Source organism: Poecilia mexicana, unplaced genomic scaffold, assembly GCF_051168715.1.
Source record: "Poecilia mexicana isolate PSO_F unplaced genomic scaffold, ASM5116871v1 scaffold_6, whole genome shotgun sequence".
In the NCBI taxonomy this organism is placed as follows: domain Eukaryota; kingdom Metazoa; phylum Chordata; class Actinopteri; order Cyprinodontiformes; family Poeciliidae; genus Poecilia; species Poecilia mexicana.
In genome coordinates, this window is record NW_028263375.1 from 9,818,181 (window position 1) to 9,830,307 (window position 12,127).

Here is a 12,127-nt window from a genome sequence, read left to right on the forward strand (position 1 = left end):
GAAGTCCGTGTCTAGTTTTGGGGTCCGGTTTATTTGGCTAAGCTCACTAATAAAGAAAAAAAGTTAACTTTTTTCCTAATAAAACTGTTCTTGATTTTTATTTATTTAATGGTGGAAGAAAGTAAAATACAATAAATTCATTATGATAAAATGTAAATATTTTTAGACCTTAAATTATTTTGTTTAGTTATTTGTTGCTTTTCTTATCCAGAATTTATGTCCATTTAACAGAAAGTTCTATTCAGCTTAAAGGGACTGAAACAAGAAAAGTGATTCTGCTTATGCATACTGATTTTGACCTATAAAATCACAAAGCTAAAAATACATAATAAAATCTACATTTTGTGAATTTTCAGATGACTCAAATTCTATTTTGAAGTGGTACTCAGAAAATATATTTGTTGCATATATTTGCTATGTTTAAATCTTTCAGGATTTCAGGTGTTAAATCCCTATAGAACTGGTGTCATATTGTTTGCAGCAAAAATCTTCATAGGACTACAAATTACCTGAATCATGACAGAGTTGAAACACATAACCTATTTGCCCATAGATTTCTTCTAACCCAAGTAAACACAAACTATTTTTGTAAGGTATTAAACATCCTAAATAATTACCCTTTTATTAATGATGAATTGTGACAAACAATATTTCTTTGGTTCGATTTCAAAAGCAACTCCCACTGAAATTTGTTTTGTTAATTTTGAACATTTACATATGAAAAAAATAAGCAAAACAAGAATAAAAATGTAAACAAAGTACGATTATGAGAGTATTTAGGAAGAAAAAATAGATATATTTATGCAGCCATTCCATTTAAAATATAATTGTATTATGACTGATTCAAGTCAACCGTTATTAAAAGAACCGGCATATTGAGTCGGCTCAGTAACCAACGCCACATTACATGCAATGCTGCTAGCACACAAGGAAAGCTGTTTTTATTTGTTGTGTAAGCTTTCAGCACGTTAGTATTCAATTACTGTTCTTGTAGCTTTAACTACATTTATATTTTCCCGAAGTATGCAGCAAGGTGAAAAGTTAGAAAAGGTCATTTTTATTGAACCGGTTTCAGCATGACAGAAAGAACAAGCAAAGACAAACCGAGGCGAAGCTTGTCATTGAAAAAGAAGAAAGGTGATGCTAAAGCTGGGACTTCTTCTACAACCAAAACCCCGATCACCAACTTCTTCAGCAGCCAGCCTCCACCGAACCTGGCCTGTCCCCTCTGTGGACAATTAGTCCCAAGATTCAAGATCAATGATCATATCGATTTGCAGTGTCAGAACTTTGATAGAGGAGACAGCACTGCAGCTTCTGGAGGTAGGAATGATTATTCAGGGGTGCAGCTGTCACCTGGAGGCAATCTGTCAAAGTCCCCTGAGACGGACCAGAAAGAGGACACAAAAACTAAAACGAGTCCTTATTTTAAGAAGAATAACCCCCAGCAAACTCCACGGGACATAAACAATAAAACTGTGGTCAGAACCATTGACCTAGGAAGTCTGTCTTCAAAGTTATCCAGAAAATATCACAAGAAACCTGCAGAAGTTAGCAACACATCTGATCCGATGAGTTCGGCGGAGTCGACCAGCAGCTCCCAAAAGGAAAATGTCCAGACATTAGAAGACAATAATGATTGTATTTCAGCAGTGACGGAAGCTCCATCACCTGTAGAAAAACAATCAGATCAATCAATGGTTTCATCTAAACAGTCACCTTCCCCTGCTAAGCAAACGAAGAGAAAAAAGAAAGCCACCTTTAGCGTCAAGGGGTCTCTTATCAGAAAGAAAGCGAAATATGAAGGTAGCGGTGGAGAGGCATCATCTTGTCTTGATCCAGAGGACACAAATACAGAAGGACAGGGATCTGACAAGCCTTTCAATTCAGAGTTGTCTGAGAAGAGTGATGCAGATGTAAAGGTAGAAACCTCTGATTCCCAATCACTTCCCTACTACCTGCGTAACTTCCGGACCGTGCTGCACGCTGTGTTGGAGAACGAGGACGACAGGAAGCTCTTCAACCAGGAGGACATGTCCGCCGTACATGGATTTCAGAGCTTGTCAGGTATAGTTTTTTAACTGAGGATTATTTTGCAATCGATTATTCTGACGATTAATCGACCAATTTTATAAAAATTGAGCACATTATCCAGATTTTTTACTCAGCCACATAAGCGTTTTTATACAATACATTAAAAGATGAAGTGAAGCAAATTATTAAGTTCCTTTATTAAACAAGAAAAAAAATTTATTTAGTGAAAGGCTGATGATTTGTAGCAAAGGATGCATCTGCAGCTAAAAAATACTTTTACATCAGTAAGTTAAAAGCTTGGCTCTTTCTGCTTGACTTAACGTCAATACAGTTTGGGGCTAATATGTTGATTATTTTTAGATTAACCAATCAATAATTGATGCTAAATGTGCTGAATAGATGTTTTTTTTTGTTTAGTTGTTTTGTACAATTTGAACCAAGTGAAGCTAAAGCTTTTACAGTCACATGTTTTTTTTTATATCTCAAATGAAATATAGTTCAACAGTTTTGGCTTAAAAAGTCCTCTGAGAATGTTATTTCAGTAAATGGCCAATTTGATGAGTCTGTATACTCCAGTTAACGATTAATCGATTACCAACTTAGTTGACGATTATTTCAGATTAATTGTTTCTGACAAAGCATGACCAGTAACTCACTGTCATGATTTTTGATTCTCCTAGTTATGGCTCAGAAGCTGTATGTGAGGCTCTTTCAGAGGAAACTGAAATGGCTCCAAGTAAATAAACTGGATTATGGAGAGATCTGCAGTGATCTGGGATCTGTTGCTCAGGAACTGGCTCAAATAGGTTTTCTACAGACAGGTGAGTAATCCGTCCAATTAAACCTTGACTAGGACCTTTTAAATGCTTTCTGAGCTTTGATTTTTCTTGTGAACGTCTCTCTTTAAGAAAAGGACCTGGAGGATCTCGTGGAGGCTCTGGATCTGCTGCCGGCTCCTGAACTCAAAGCTCTTGCTAAAACTTTCCATTTGGGCAGTTCTGGCACCCAAAAACAGCAGCTGGTCGATGGGCTTCTCCGTCTGAGCAGGCAGAAGTCTTTCTTCTCTCCAGCCTCCAGTCAGAGCAAAGTTGGGACAGTTATTCTGAAACGGTGAGATTAGGGTGACTAAAATCCTTGAAAATACTTTAATTTTTATATTTAGGTGTTATCAGAGTTTGGAAAGTGCTTAATATTCAAGCAGCACAGTTTGGTAATAAAGTAGATTTGATTAAAAGCCTAAATATTTACAGTTGAAATCAGATATTTACACCTAACATAAAGACATTCACACATTTTTTTCTGACTGCTTGTCTGAAATTAAATTAGACTAAGATTTCTTCCTTTAGATTAGCCAGAATTACCAAAAATATTTCTATTTGCTAAATGCCAAAAAACCTAGCAAGAAAATTTTTTAAAATTATTTTTATAACTTTTTTTGTATATTTAAGGCCATTTACCTTACAGTTTTTGAATTGTTTCAGTGTAATTAATATTTATTGACTGACTTATTGATCTATGTAACTGAAATACAGGTTGGCTTTAGTTTTATATTTTAAACATGATTGAAATTGGGGGATTTTTGTTAAGTTAGTGATTTATCCTCAGACCAGTCAGGTGTATAATGTGTGTGTGAGAGAGAAAGACTTTTCAAATCATAAAGCTTCAAATCATCATCAAATCATAAACTTTTACTGTGGGAAAAGTGTAGGAACCATGTGAAATTATCATTTACTTTCGCTTTGTGGGTGTAAATACCTGCTGGAAGTAATCTTAATCTTAATTTAGTTTCTTTTATTTAAAGGGCGAAGCAGCTTGCAGGGTCCTGTGTGCGTCTGTCTCGCGGGCCTCGGGCCGTCTTCTCCCGCATCCTTCTGCTCTTCTCTTTGACGGACACGATGGATGAGGAGGAAATGGCGGCTGGAGGTCAGAGTCAGCTTTTCACCATCCTGTTGGTGAACTCGGGTCGTCTGGCCTTTCCGGACTACGCCGTGCAGCGAGAGGCTAAAGTGTTTCGAGATAGAGAGGATCTCATCAGGTGAGGGTCTGCAGAAGGTTTCTTACTTATTTACCTGTTGAAGTCACATTTTGTCATCTTAAGAATCACAAATTAGCATTTTTCTATTATTATATGAAGTCATTTTTGCAGTTTGCCTCATAGGGGAAGCAGCAAACATGGAGGAAGGCACTCTGTTCAGATGGAAGCAGGGCTGAAACAATTAAATGATTAATCGTGATTAATTGATTATTGAATTTATCATCAACTAATTTAGTAATCAAAATAACCAATAAAAGGAGTAGACAGACAAAAAAAGGCCATTTGGTGAAAGAACAACATATTCAGAGCTGTAATTAAGTTAAAACAGTTCAAAAATATTTATACATTTTGATTTTAAGATAAAAATACACCGTTGTATTTGTTTTACCCTAAACCCCTTGAGCAGCAAATTCACTTAAGGAATGCTATGTTGTTGCATTTTAAGCACTGAAATGTATATTTTCTTATTTAACAAATATAATTATTTGCTTATTTGCATCTTTTACTGTATATCTAACATTTTATTTAAAAAAAAGAAAGATGAATAATTGATAGAACACTCAATTATTCATTGATTAATTGATTATTTAAAGCCCTACTTTTCATATTTTAATTTGTTAAAAAAATACATAAACATATAGCATTTTCATTATAGTACACAATTTTGTCTCTACCTTTTGTTGATCTATCACACAAAATTGTAATAAAATACTTGTTTGTGGTTGTAAAGTTAAAAAATGCAGAAAACTTTCTGGGATGTAAATACTATTTGTACTTCTTTTAGCACAAAAGGCTGAATTTTGTATTTATATTTATGGCTCCTTGCATTGCACCAGGTATGAAGCGTCCATGCGCGCCCTTATAGAGGTCACCGTGGCGATGCAGGGGGGTCAGTGGGATCAGGCCCTGCAGCTTTACACCTCTGCCAAAAAAACCTGGATTGAGCTCAGCAGCAACCATGACCTGAGGTCAGGACTTTATAAGTCTTCTTCGTTGGTACTATTTCTGTAGAATTCATGACTGCTGACATTGTAATTTTCATGCAGTCACCAGGAAGAGCTGCCAGTGTTCCTCCGCAGCTTCACCACAGGATGGGCTTACACACGGATCTTATCCAGAGGAGTGGAGATTTTACAAAGGCTGCGTCGCTATGAGGTTTATCTGCATTTATTTTCTTTCTGCTAATCAAAGTGGTTTTGTTGTTTATGGAGCTAAATGTCTCGGCGGGGATCATATGGGTGCTTGAAATCCTTTAAGATGCTTCAATTTTTGTATGAACTGCTTGATATTTAAACTGAACAGTTTTGCAATAAAGTGTAATTTAACACTTGATCAAATTTTGATCAAAATTTTTTTGTTTTGTTAGTTAGAAATACCAATTTTTTTTCTATTTGCTAAATGCCAGAAAACTTAGCCAGAACCTTTGTTATTTTTCATATTTAATTTTCTGAATGACTCAATGATTTATTGATCTGTATAACTGAAATAAAGGTTGTCTTATGTTTTGTTTAAATTAAACAGTTATTGAAATTGCAGATTTTTTTTTGTTTGTGTTTTGTTCTCAGATCAGTCAGGTGTGCGAGAGAAACTTTTCAAAACAGAAAACCTCGCTATATTTTAACTTATTTTTCCGTGCTGTAGAACTAAACAAGACATTATTAATAACCGTAGTGAGTAATACCATATAATAGCGAATTGAAACTGTCTTTGTTAGTACATTTGCATTGATTTTTTTCTTCAAAATGAACTGCTGGAAAAGTTTGAAAACTTACCTTGGTGTATGAATTTTACTGTTTAGATAGTGTACTAACCTTGTGTTAGTAATGGTGGTATTTCTATGAAACAGGAAGCAGTAGAAGAGCTGCAGGCCCTACTGAAGCAGAGTGTTTACTGTCCTGACAGCCGGGGCCGATGGTGGGACAGGCTGGCTCTCAACTTTCACCAGCACCTCAAAAAACCTGATCAAGTAAGCAGAAAACAGACCTGTTCTTTTATTTGTCTGGTTTATTAACATTCAAATGTTGCAACCCATATAAATATAAAAAAACAAACCTTATTTATATTTTACAAACACTAATGCTGACTGATGCGATCATTATAGTTTAAATTCCCTGCTCTGCCTGCAGTGTTACCACACGGTGAGTGTATATCCTATTAGCGCTAAAGGCTACTGTGCCAAAGTCGTTGCAGTTTAGGACGCTTACAGATTAGAGCTGTTCCAGTGAGTGAAGCTGTAGTTTGAGGGAAAGGTAATGGGCATTACCCACATCCTTTTCAAAGCTTTAAAGGTGACCTACTATGCTTCCTCTAACGGGTTGCAATAAGTTTATGGGCTATCCAAATCATGTTCATTTTTTCACAAAGTCATTCTTATATAATAAGATTTTAGACCGATCAGTTCTACCTCTGTTGAGCTCCTTTCAAAATGAGCTGTTTTCGGACGTCTTGTCACTTTAAAACTCTTTATGACTTACTTTTCAAATCTCTGCCTGGATATTTTTGCTTATTTTCAGAGCAGTTGCAGTTCTTTAAATGTCCTGTGAGTACATAAATTTGCCCATTTATCCATAACAACTGGAATTTTCAACCTCTAGCAGTTATTTTCGCAATTTACCATCTATTTAAAGAGTGTTTCAGCAGATTAATTTCAGTCCCTGCTACGGCGGGGAGTAAAATTACCATAACAACTTGAGATTGGCTGGAAAGCGCAACTTCTCCCATTTTAGAAACCGTTGGAATTTTTCAGATGGCTCAAAGTGTCGCAAAATTATGGTACTGCAAATTTGACTGGTTCCCCGTTAGGTCTTATAGGGTTAAAACTAAAGAAGGTGCTGCTGGCCATGCCCTCCAACTCAGTGTTTACACTCGCATATGAAAATGGCTGCAAACAGATGCGCAATTATAGAACCGTACATCTTTGAAAAGCAGAAGCAGAGCCTCCTGCACAAGTAACAACATTGCAGCAATTGGTCTCTGAATGGTAAGTTAACAAAAAATCAGTTGTCTTTCCCAGCAACTATTTCTTGTATATCACATGCATTGCATACAGCGGTAAAACCAGCTGACCAAATGTGTTGGAGCTCAGCAGAGGTTGCTAGGTAAAGGCACAGTGCCTGTTGAATGTAACTGAAATGGCTCATTTTCCTGACACCAAAAATGGCTTAGTTTTATTTCAGAACCATTTCAGAATGGTTCAGGCTTTCCAAACCTTTCTCAGGCTTGAAAAAAAGTTTACTTTAACTGTGTCCCCCCCCCCAACATTTCTCTACTCAGGCTATCTGTGCTATGAGAGACGGGCTGTCGGATCCTCTGGTGCGGACAGGACACAAACTCTCCCTCCATCAGAGAGCTCTCCGGATGAAAGACTCTCCCAGCTGCAAAAAGTACCGGCTCCAACTCAGAGAGCTTCCTGTTGTCCAAATTCAAGACGTTAAACATGTCAGTTTGTCTACAGTGTGTTGATATGTGAGATATATTTTATTAAAGAAAGGAAATTCTGAGTTCTCTGTAACTTTCTTTCCAGGTGACCATTCGGGGTCAGCTGTTTCCTCACGAAGGCGGCATGGGGAAATCTAGATTTCTTTTACCAGAAACTGAAGAAGGAGACGGGAGTGCTCACTCTACTGTAATATGCTCTGTAGAAGAGCTTAGTTTGGCCCATTACCGACAACTAGGCTTTGACCAAGGTAAACCATTTACTGCTAGCCCAAAAAAAATACAGGAAACCTCCAGAACAAAACTAGAACGTTGTCTTCTGTGTGAAAGGAATCCATGGAGAAGGATCAACATTCTCAACCTTGTTTGGTCTCCTGATGTGGGACATTATCTTTATGGAAGGTATTCCAGACGTCTTCAGAAACCCATACCAGGTAAAGGAATGACTAATCCAGGGACCCGCAACATTTACAACCTAAACAGCCATTTTTACTCTCAGGACAGCCAAATAAAACTGCTAATATCTGCTATTCTACTAGGAAAATTGTTGGTATTTTTAAAGAACCATGATTTTATTTCTATTTTTAGGGTTTAAAATGAAGATGCATATAAAATTGAGCAACAAGAGAATAGATCTTTTTTATGTAAATTTAAAAAGGCACTTAGATTCGAACCTAAAGACAGGAAAGACAGATCTAAAAACAAACTAGCATTATTACTTTTGGTGTATTTTTTTTATAAAGAAATTAAATGCAAATATGGAAATAAACTGAAAAACTGTTAAAAATTGTCAGTTAAACTCATTCGTTCTTTGGTTACCTAGCAACTCACTCACTCACTCCTTGGTTGCCTAGCAACAACCTGCTGAGTAACTTGCACAGCAGCAGTTTTAAGATTTTCAACCTTGCATCAGAAAACTGCTTAAAAATAAACAAAACAGCATGGAGGGAAAACTGGATAAAAGAGGAAAAGTCATGCCACCGGTTTGGAAGTATTTTAGATAATTAAAACAAACAAACAAAAAAACTTATCACTAATTATCAATATCGACTGATATGAAACACTTACGTCTTGATACATTTTTCATCCAGCCCTAATTTAAGCCCATAAAGGTTGAACTTTTTTTATTTGTTTCTATTTTCTGTCCAGACTTGTCCTCTGGATCTTTACACCGACTGTTTCTATGAAAACAGACGGGAAGCCATCACCTCTCGCGTTCAGTTGCTCTGTGAAGCTTCTGTGGAAACGCTGTCTGCCATGCTGGAAGATGTCTGGACATCTCAGGAAGGGAAAGTGTGTTCGCTGGTCAGCTGGGAGCGTTTCTCATCCCTCCAACAGGCACAGGTATTTACAGCATGATGCTGCCACCACCTTGTTTCACTTGGGAATGATTCAGAAGGAAATGCAGAGCTAGTTTTATGCAGTGCATGGTTTCGTAGCTGATTCTTTCTATTTTCAGATGATGGTTTTAGCAGACTGTGTGATGTTCGACACTTGGTATATTTCTCCCTGACCCTGACTGCTTTGTTCTTTGAATCTAACAGAATAAAATTTATCCTGTGATGTTTACAGTCTCTGATTGCATGTCTCGGCGGAGCCTTCCTTGGTGGAGTGACTGACCGAATGGCAAAAGACTACAGACACTGCAGAGGAGGTTTGCCTGACCTTGTTGTGTGGAACACCTCAAACAACACTTATAAGGTAATACCACCTCAAGGTAAACCATCCCTGCTTGGTTTGATGTCGAATTTGTTGTGTGTAAGATTTACGGAAGAGGATTAGTGCCAGTGGAAAATGACTCCCAATTCTGACTTGTTTCAGATTTAAAGTGAGAATTCTGAGGTAAAGAGGTCATAATTCTGACATTAAAGTCAGAATTCTGAGGAAAAAATGTCAGAATTCTGGAAAAAATGTCAGAATTCTGAGATCAATGTCAACATTTTTGAGAAAATTGTCAGAATTTTGAGAAAGAAAAAAATGTAGAATTCTGAGATTAGTCAAATCTCAGAATTTAATCTCACATAACCCTGAGATTAAATTCATAATTCTGAGGAAAAAACATCAGAATTCTGGAAAAAAATGTCAGAATTTTGAGAAAATTGTCAGAATTCTGAGATTAGTGCCAGAATTCTGAGAAAGAAAAAAATAAAGTAGAATTCTGAGATTAGTCAAATCTCAGAATTTAATCTCGCATAACGCTGAAATTAAAGTCAGAATTTTGAAGGAAAAACATCTAAATTTCTAAGGAAAGAAAAGTCAGGTTGATGGGTTTTTTTATTTGTCAGTGTCCCTAATCTTCTGTGATTGATGAGTTCCTCTGTCGTTTCTGAATATTGGAAATCTTGTAACAGCTGGTGGAGGTGAAGGGGCCCAACGATCGTCTGTCTCAGAAGCAGCAGATCTGGTTGGATGAGCTGCAGAAACTCGGGGCCGACGTCGAGGTGTGTCACGTGACAGCCACCGGAGCCAGAGGAGCTCGTCTGGAGGAAATAAGCAAATAAGTTTCTACTGAGACACATTCATCTGCCAAAACGGAAACATCCTGGCAACAAGCTCCCAACAGGAAAAATAAATGTTTGTGTAATTTCTCCCACTGATTATTGCTGAAGAATATTTTGATCTGTACTCAAAAAATTGAAAACTCAATTGAAAACTTTAACTTTTAGGTTGTTCATCCTAAGTTTTTTTATTTGATGTATTTCTGGTGTCTTCCCTCATCTGCATCATGACTTCTAATGAGTTAATTGCATTAATTGCAAAAACAAAATCTTACCAAGTATATTTGGTTTAGGTTCTAGTACAAATATCTTAGTTTTGTCTTATTTCAAATGTTTTACTTTAAAGGAATTATTTATTTAAAGCAAGTTCCTATATCTTGCTGAAAATTTACTTGTAATTTAGTTTTCTCTTATTTCAAGTGTACTGAGATATTTGCACTAGAAGCTAAACCAAAACTACTTGGTAAGATGTTGTGTTTTTGCAGTGCATCAAGCTTTTGGCCTAATTCAGGCCGAATGTTTGACCCCTGTTCTTATCAAAAGTAGCTTCTGTTGCTGGGTTTTCTGGCAGAAACTGGCTTTTAAAATGCCATTCACATATTCTCACCAGGAATGAGGTCAGAGTCATTTCTGAACGTTAGCTAATTCAGTTTTGTTGCTTTTCTGGGGTCATTTTCCAGCTCTAGCGCCCAACTGTTTTCACACCCAGTTGGTGGTTTTAAGTGTAATAATTAGGAAAAAGTTTGTCTTTATTACTCCAATTGCCTTGTCAAATGCCCCAATGAATTTTAGCAGAAAAACAGACCCTCATCATGATGCTACCAACACCATGCTTGGCAGTATTTTTAGGTTAGGAAGCCTAAAGAGTGCCATCCGTTTCTTATCTGACCATAAGATTTCCCCCAAAAAGCATTTTGCTTGTCCATGTGGTCCGGTTTAAAAATCAGTCAAGTTTGAATCTCTTATTTTAAATGCAGTCATTTCCTTCTTGGTTGGCAACCTTTTAGTGGTGCTTCCAGTTTGTGATTAGCCTGAGTCCTGGGAGTTTCTGGATTGTTAATAATTATGGTGACCATTTCCTTCCTGTCTTACTTCCTGTATTTAGCCACATTTCAAATAAAACAAAAATAGTATTGGCTAAAATCTGGCTTTTGAAAGATCAGTAAATGGCGATCGGCAAAAAAACTGCTATCGGTGCATCCCTAATCAGATGGTTGGAACCTGGAAGCAACTGGGCGTTCGAAGAGGTTAATGATCCCAAACTGGTTTTGGAATGAATGAAACAGACTAGCATTAAGCTTCTTCATTGACACAATGCTTTAAAAGCCTGGTCTGTGTAAGGGAAAAACAAGTAATTTTGCAGAAGCTCAATGAAATCAACAAGCTGTTATTGCTTCCTGAAACTTGTTGATGAGCGCAAAATGTGTTTTTCTCTCTGAAACTTGCTGAAGCAGATATCTTAAGCTGCTTGTGTACAAATTAATAATTATGGGAGACTGAAAATGTCAAACTTGTGCAACCAAAGTCTTTTTTTTTATTTAGCAACTAAAAATCCAGTTCATTCTGGAAAAAAATAACTCCTTGAAGTAAGTATTTTATACAAATGATGAGAAGATGTAACCTTCTGATCAGCACTATAAAATACACCATATGATGAGCATCATAGGAGAGAGAGGAGATAATCAGAGGCAGGCTGTTTGCAGATAATTAGAGTTAATGCATGAATGGGTACAACCACCAGGAGAACCTTTATTCTTCTATTATAATGGAAACATGTATCATCAGTATGTCAGGTTACCAGGCAACTAAAAAAAAATCACATTTCCTTGGCAGCTCAATTTGCATCAACTCCATGAGTTTCTCCTTCAAATAATTACTGTGTTAATTGCCTCTAATGATGCTGATTTGATACTGATGTATTAAATATCAGCTGGTACCAAAGATGAAGTCTGAGGGTTGTTTTTATACATTCATAAATACGGTTTGTGTAATTAATGTGCAATTTATTCTCATGATTACTTCACAAATTAAAATGTCAGAGTTATTTTTTAAAAAACAAGTGAATTCTCACTGTTTTTGTTTGTTCTGGATATGATCTCTTGAAACAGATTTACACCAGTTCCTC

At 36.6% G+C, this 12,127-nt stretch overlaps 1 protein-coding gene across 1 annotated transcript; it reads left to right on the top strand.

The window, feature by feature from the left end:
* Positions 1 to 637: 637 nt before the first annotated feature.
* fan1 (FANCD2 and FANCI associated nuclease 1) lies at positions 638 to 11,943 on the top strand. Its single transcript, XM_014989627.2, has 13 exons — positions 638 to 2,067; positions 2,715 to 2,855; positions 2,943 to 3,144; positions 3,836 to 4,069; positions 4,906 to 5,037; positions 5,116 to 5,224; positions 5,916 to 6,035; positions 7,343 to 7,507; positions 7,593 to 7,755; positions 7,835 to 7,938; positions 8,654 to 8,848; positions 9,077 to 9,205; positions 9,856 to 11,943. Exons 1-13 carry the CDS (start codon positions 1,077 to 1,079, stop codon positions 10,003 to 10,005), a joined length of 2,835 nt encoding a protein of 944 aa, XP_014845113.2. The 5' UTR covers positions 638 to 1,076; the 3' UTR covers positions 10,006 to 11,943.
* Positions 11,944 to 12,127: the final 184 nt, after the last annotated feature.

What these genes read in the sequence shown, in the direction of transcription:
- fan1 (XM_014989627.2), top strand. Translation starts at nt 1,077, where the DNA reads ATGACAGAAAGAACAAGCAAAGACAAACCGAGGCGAAGCTTGTCATTG. An exon ending in TGGATTTCAGAGCTTGTCAG is followed by an intron (nt 2,068 to 2,714) that starts GTATAGTTTTTT and finishes TGATTCTCCTAG; the next exon opens with TTATGGCTCAGAAGCTGTAT. An exon ending in TCTTCAGAAACCCATACCAG is followed by an intron (nt 7,939 to 8,653) that starts GTAAAGGAATGA and finishes TTTTCTGTCCAG; the next exon opens with ACTTGTCCTCTGGATCTTTA.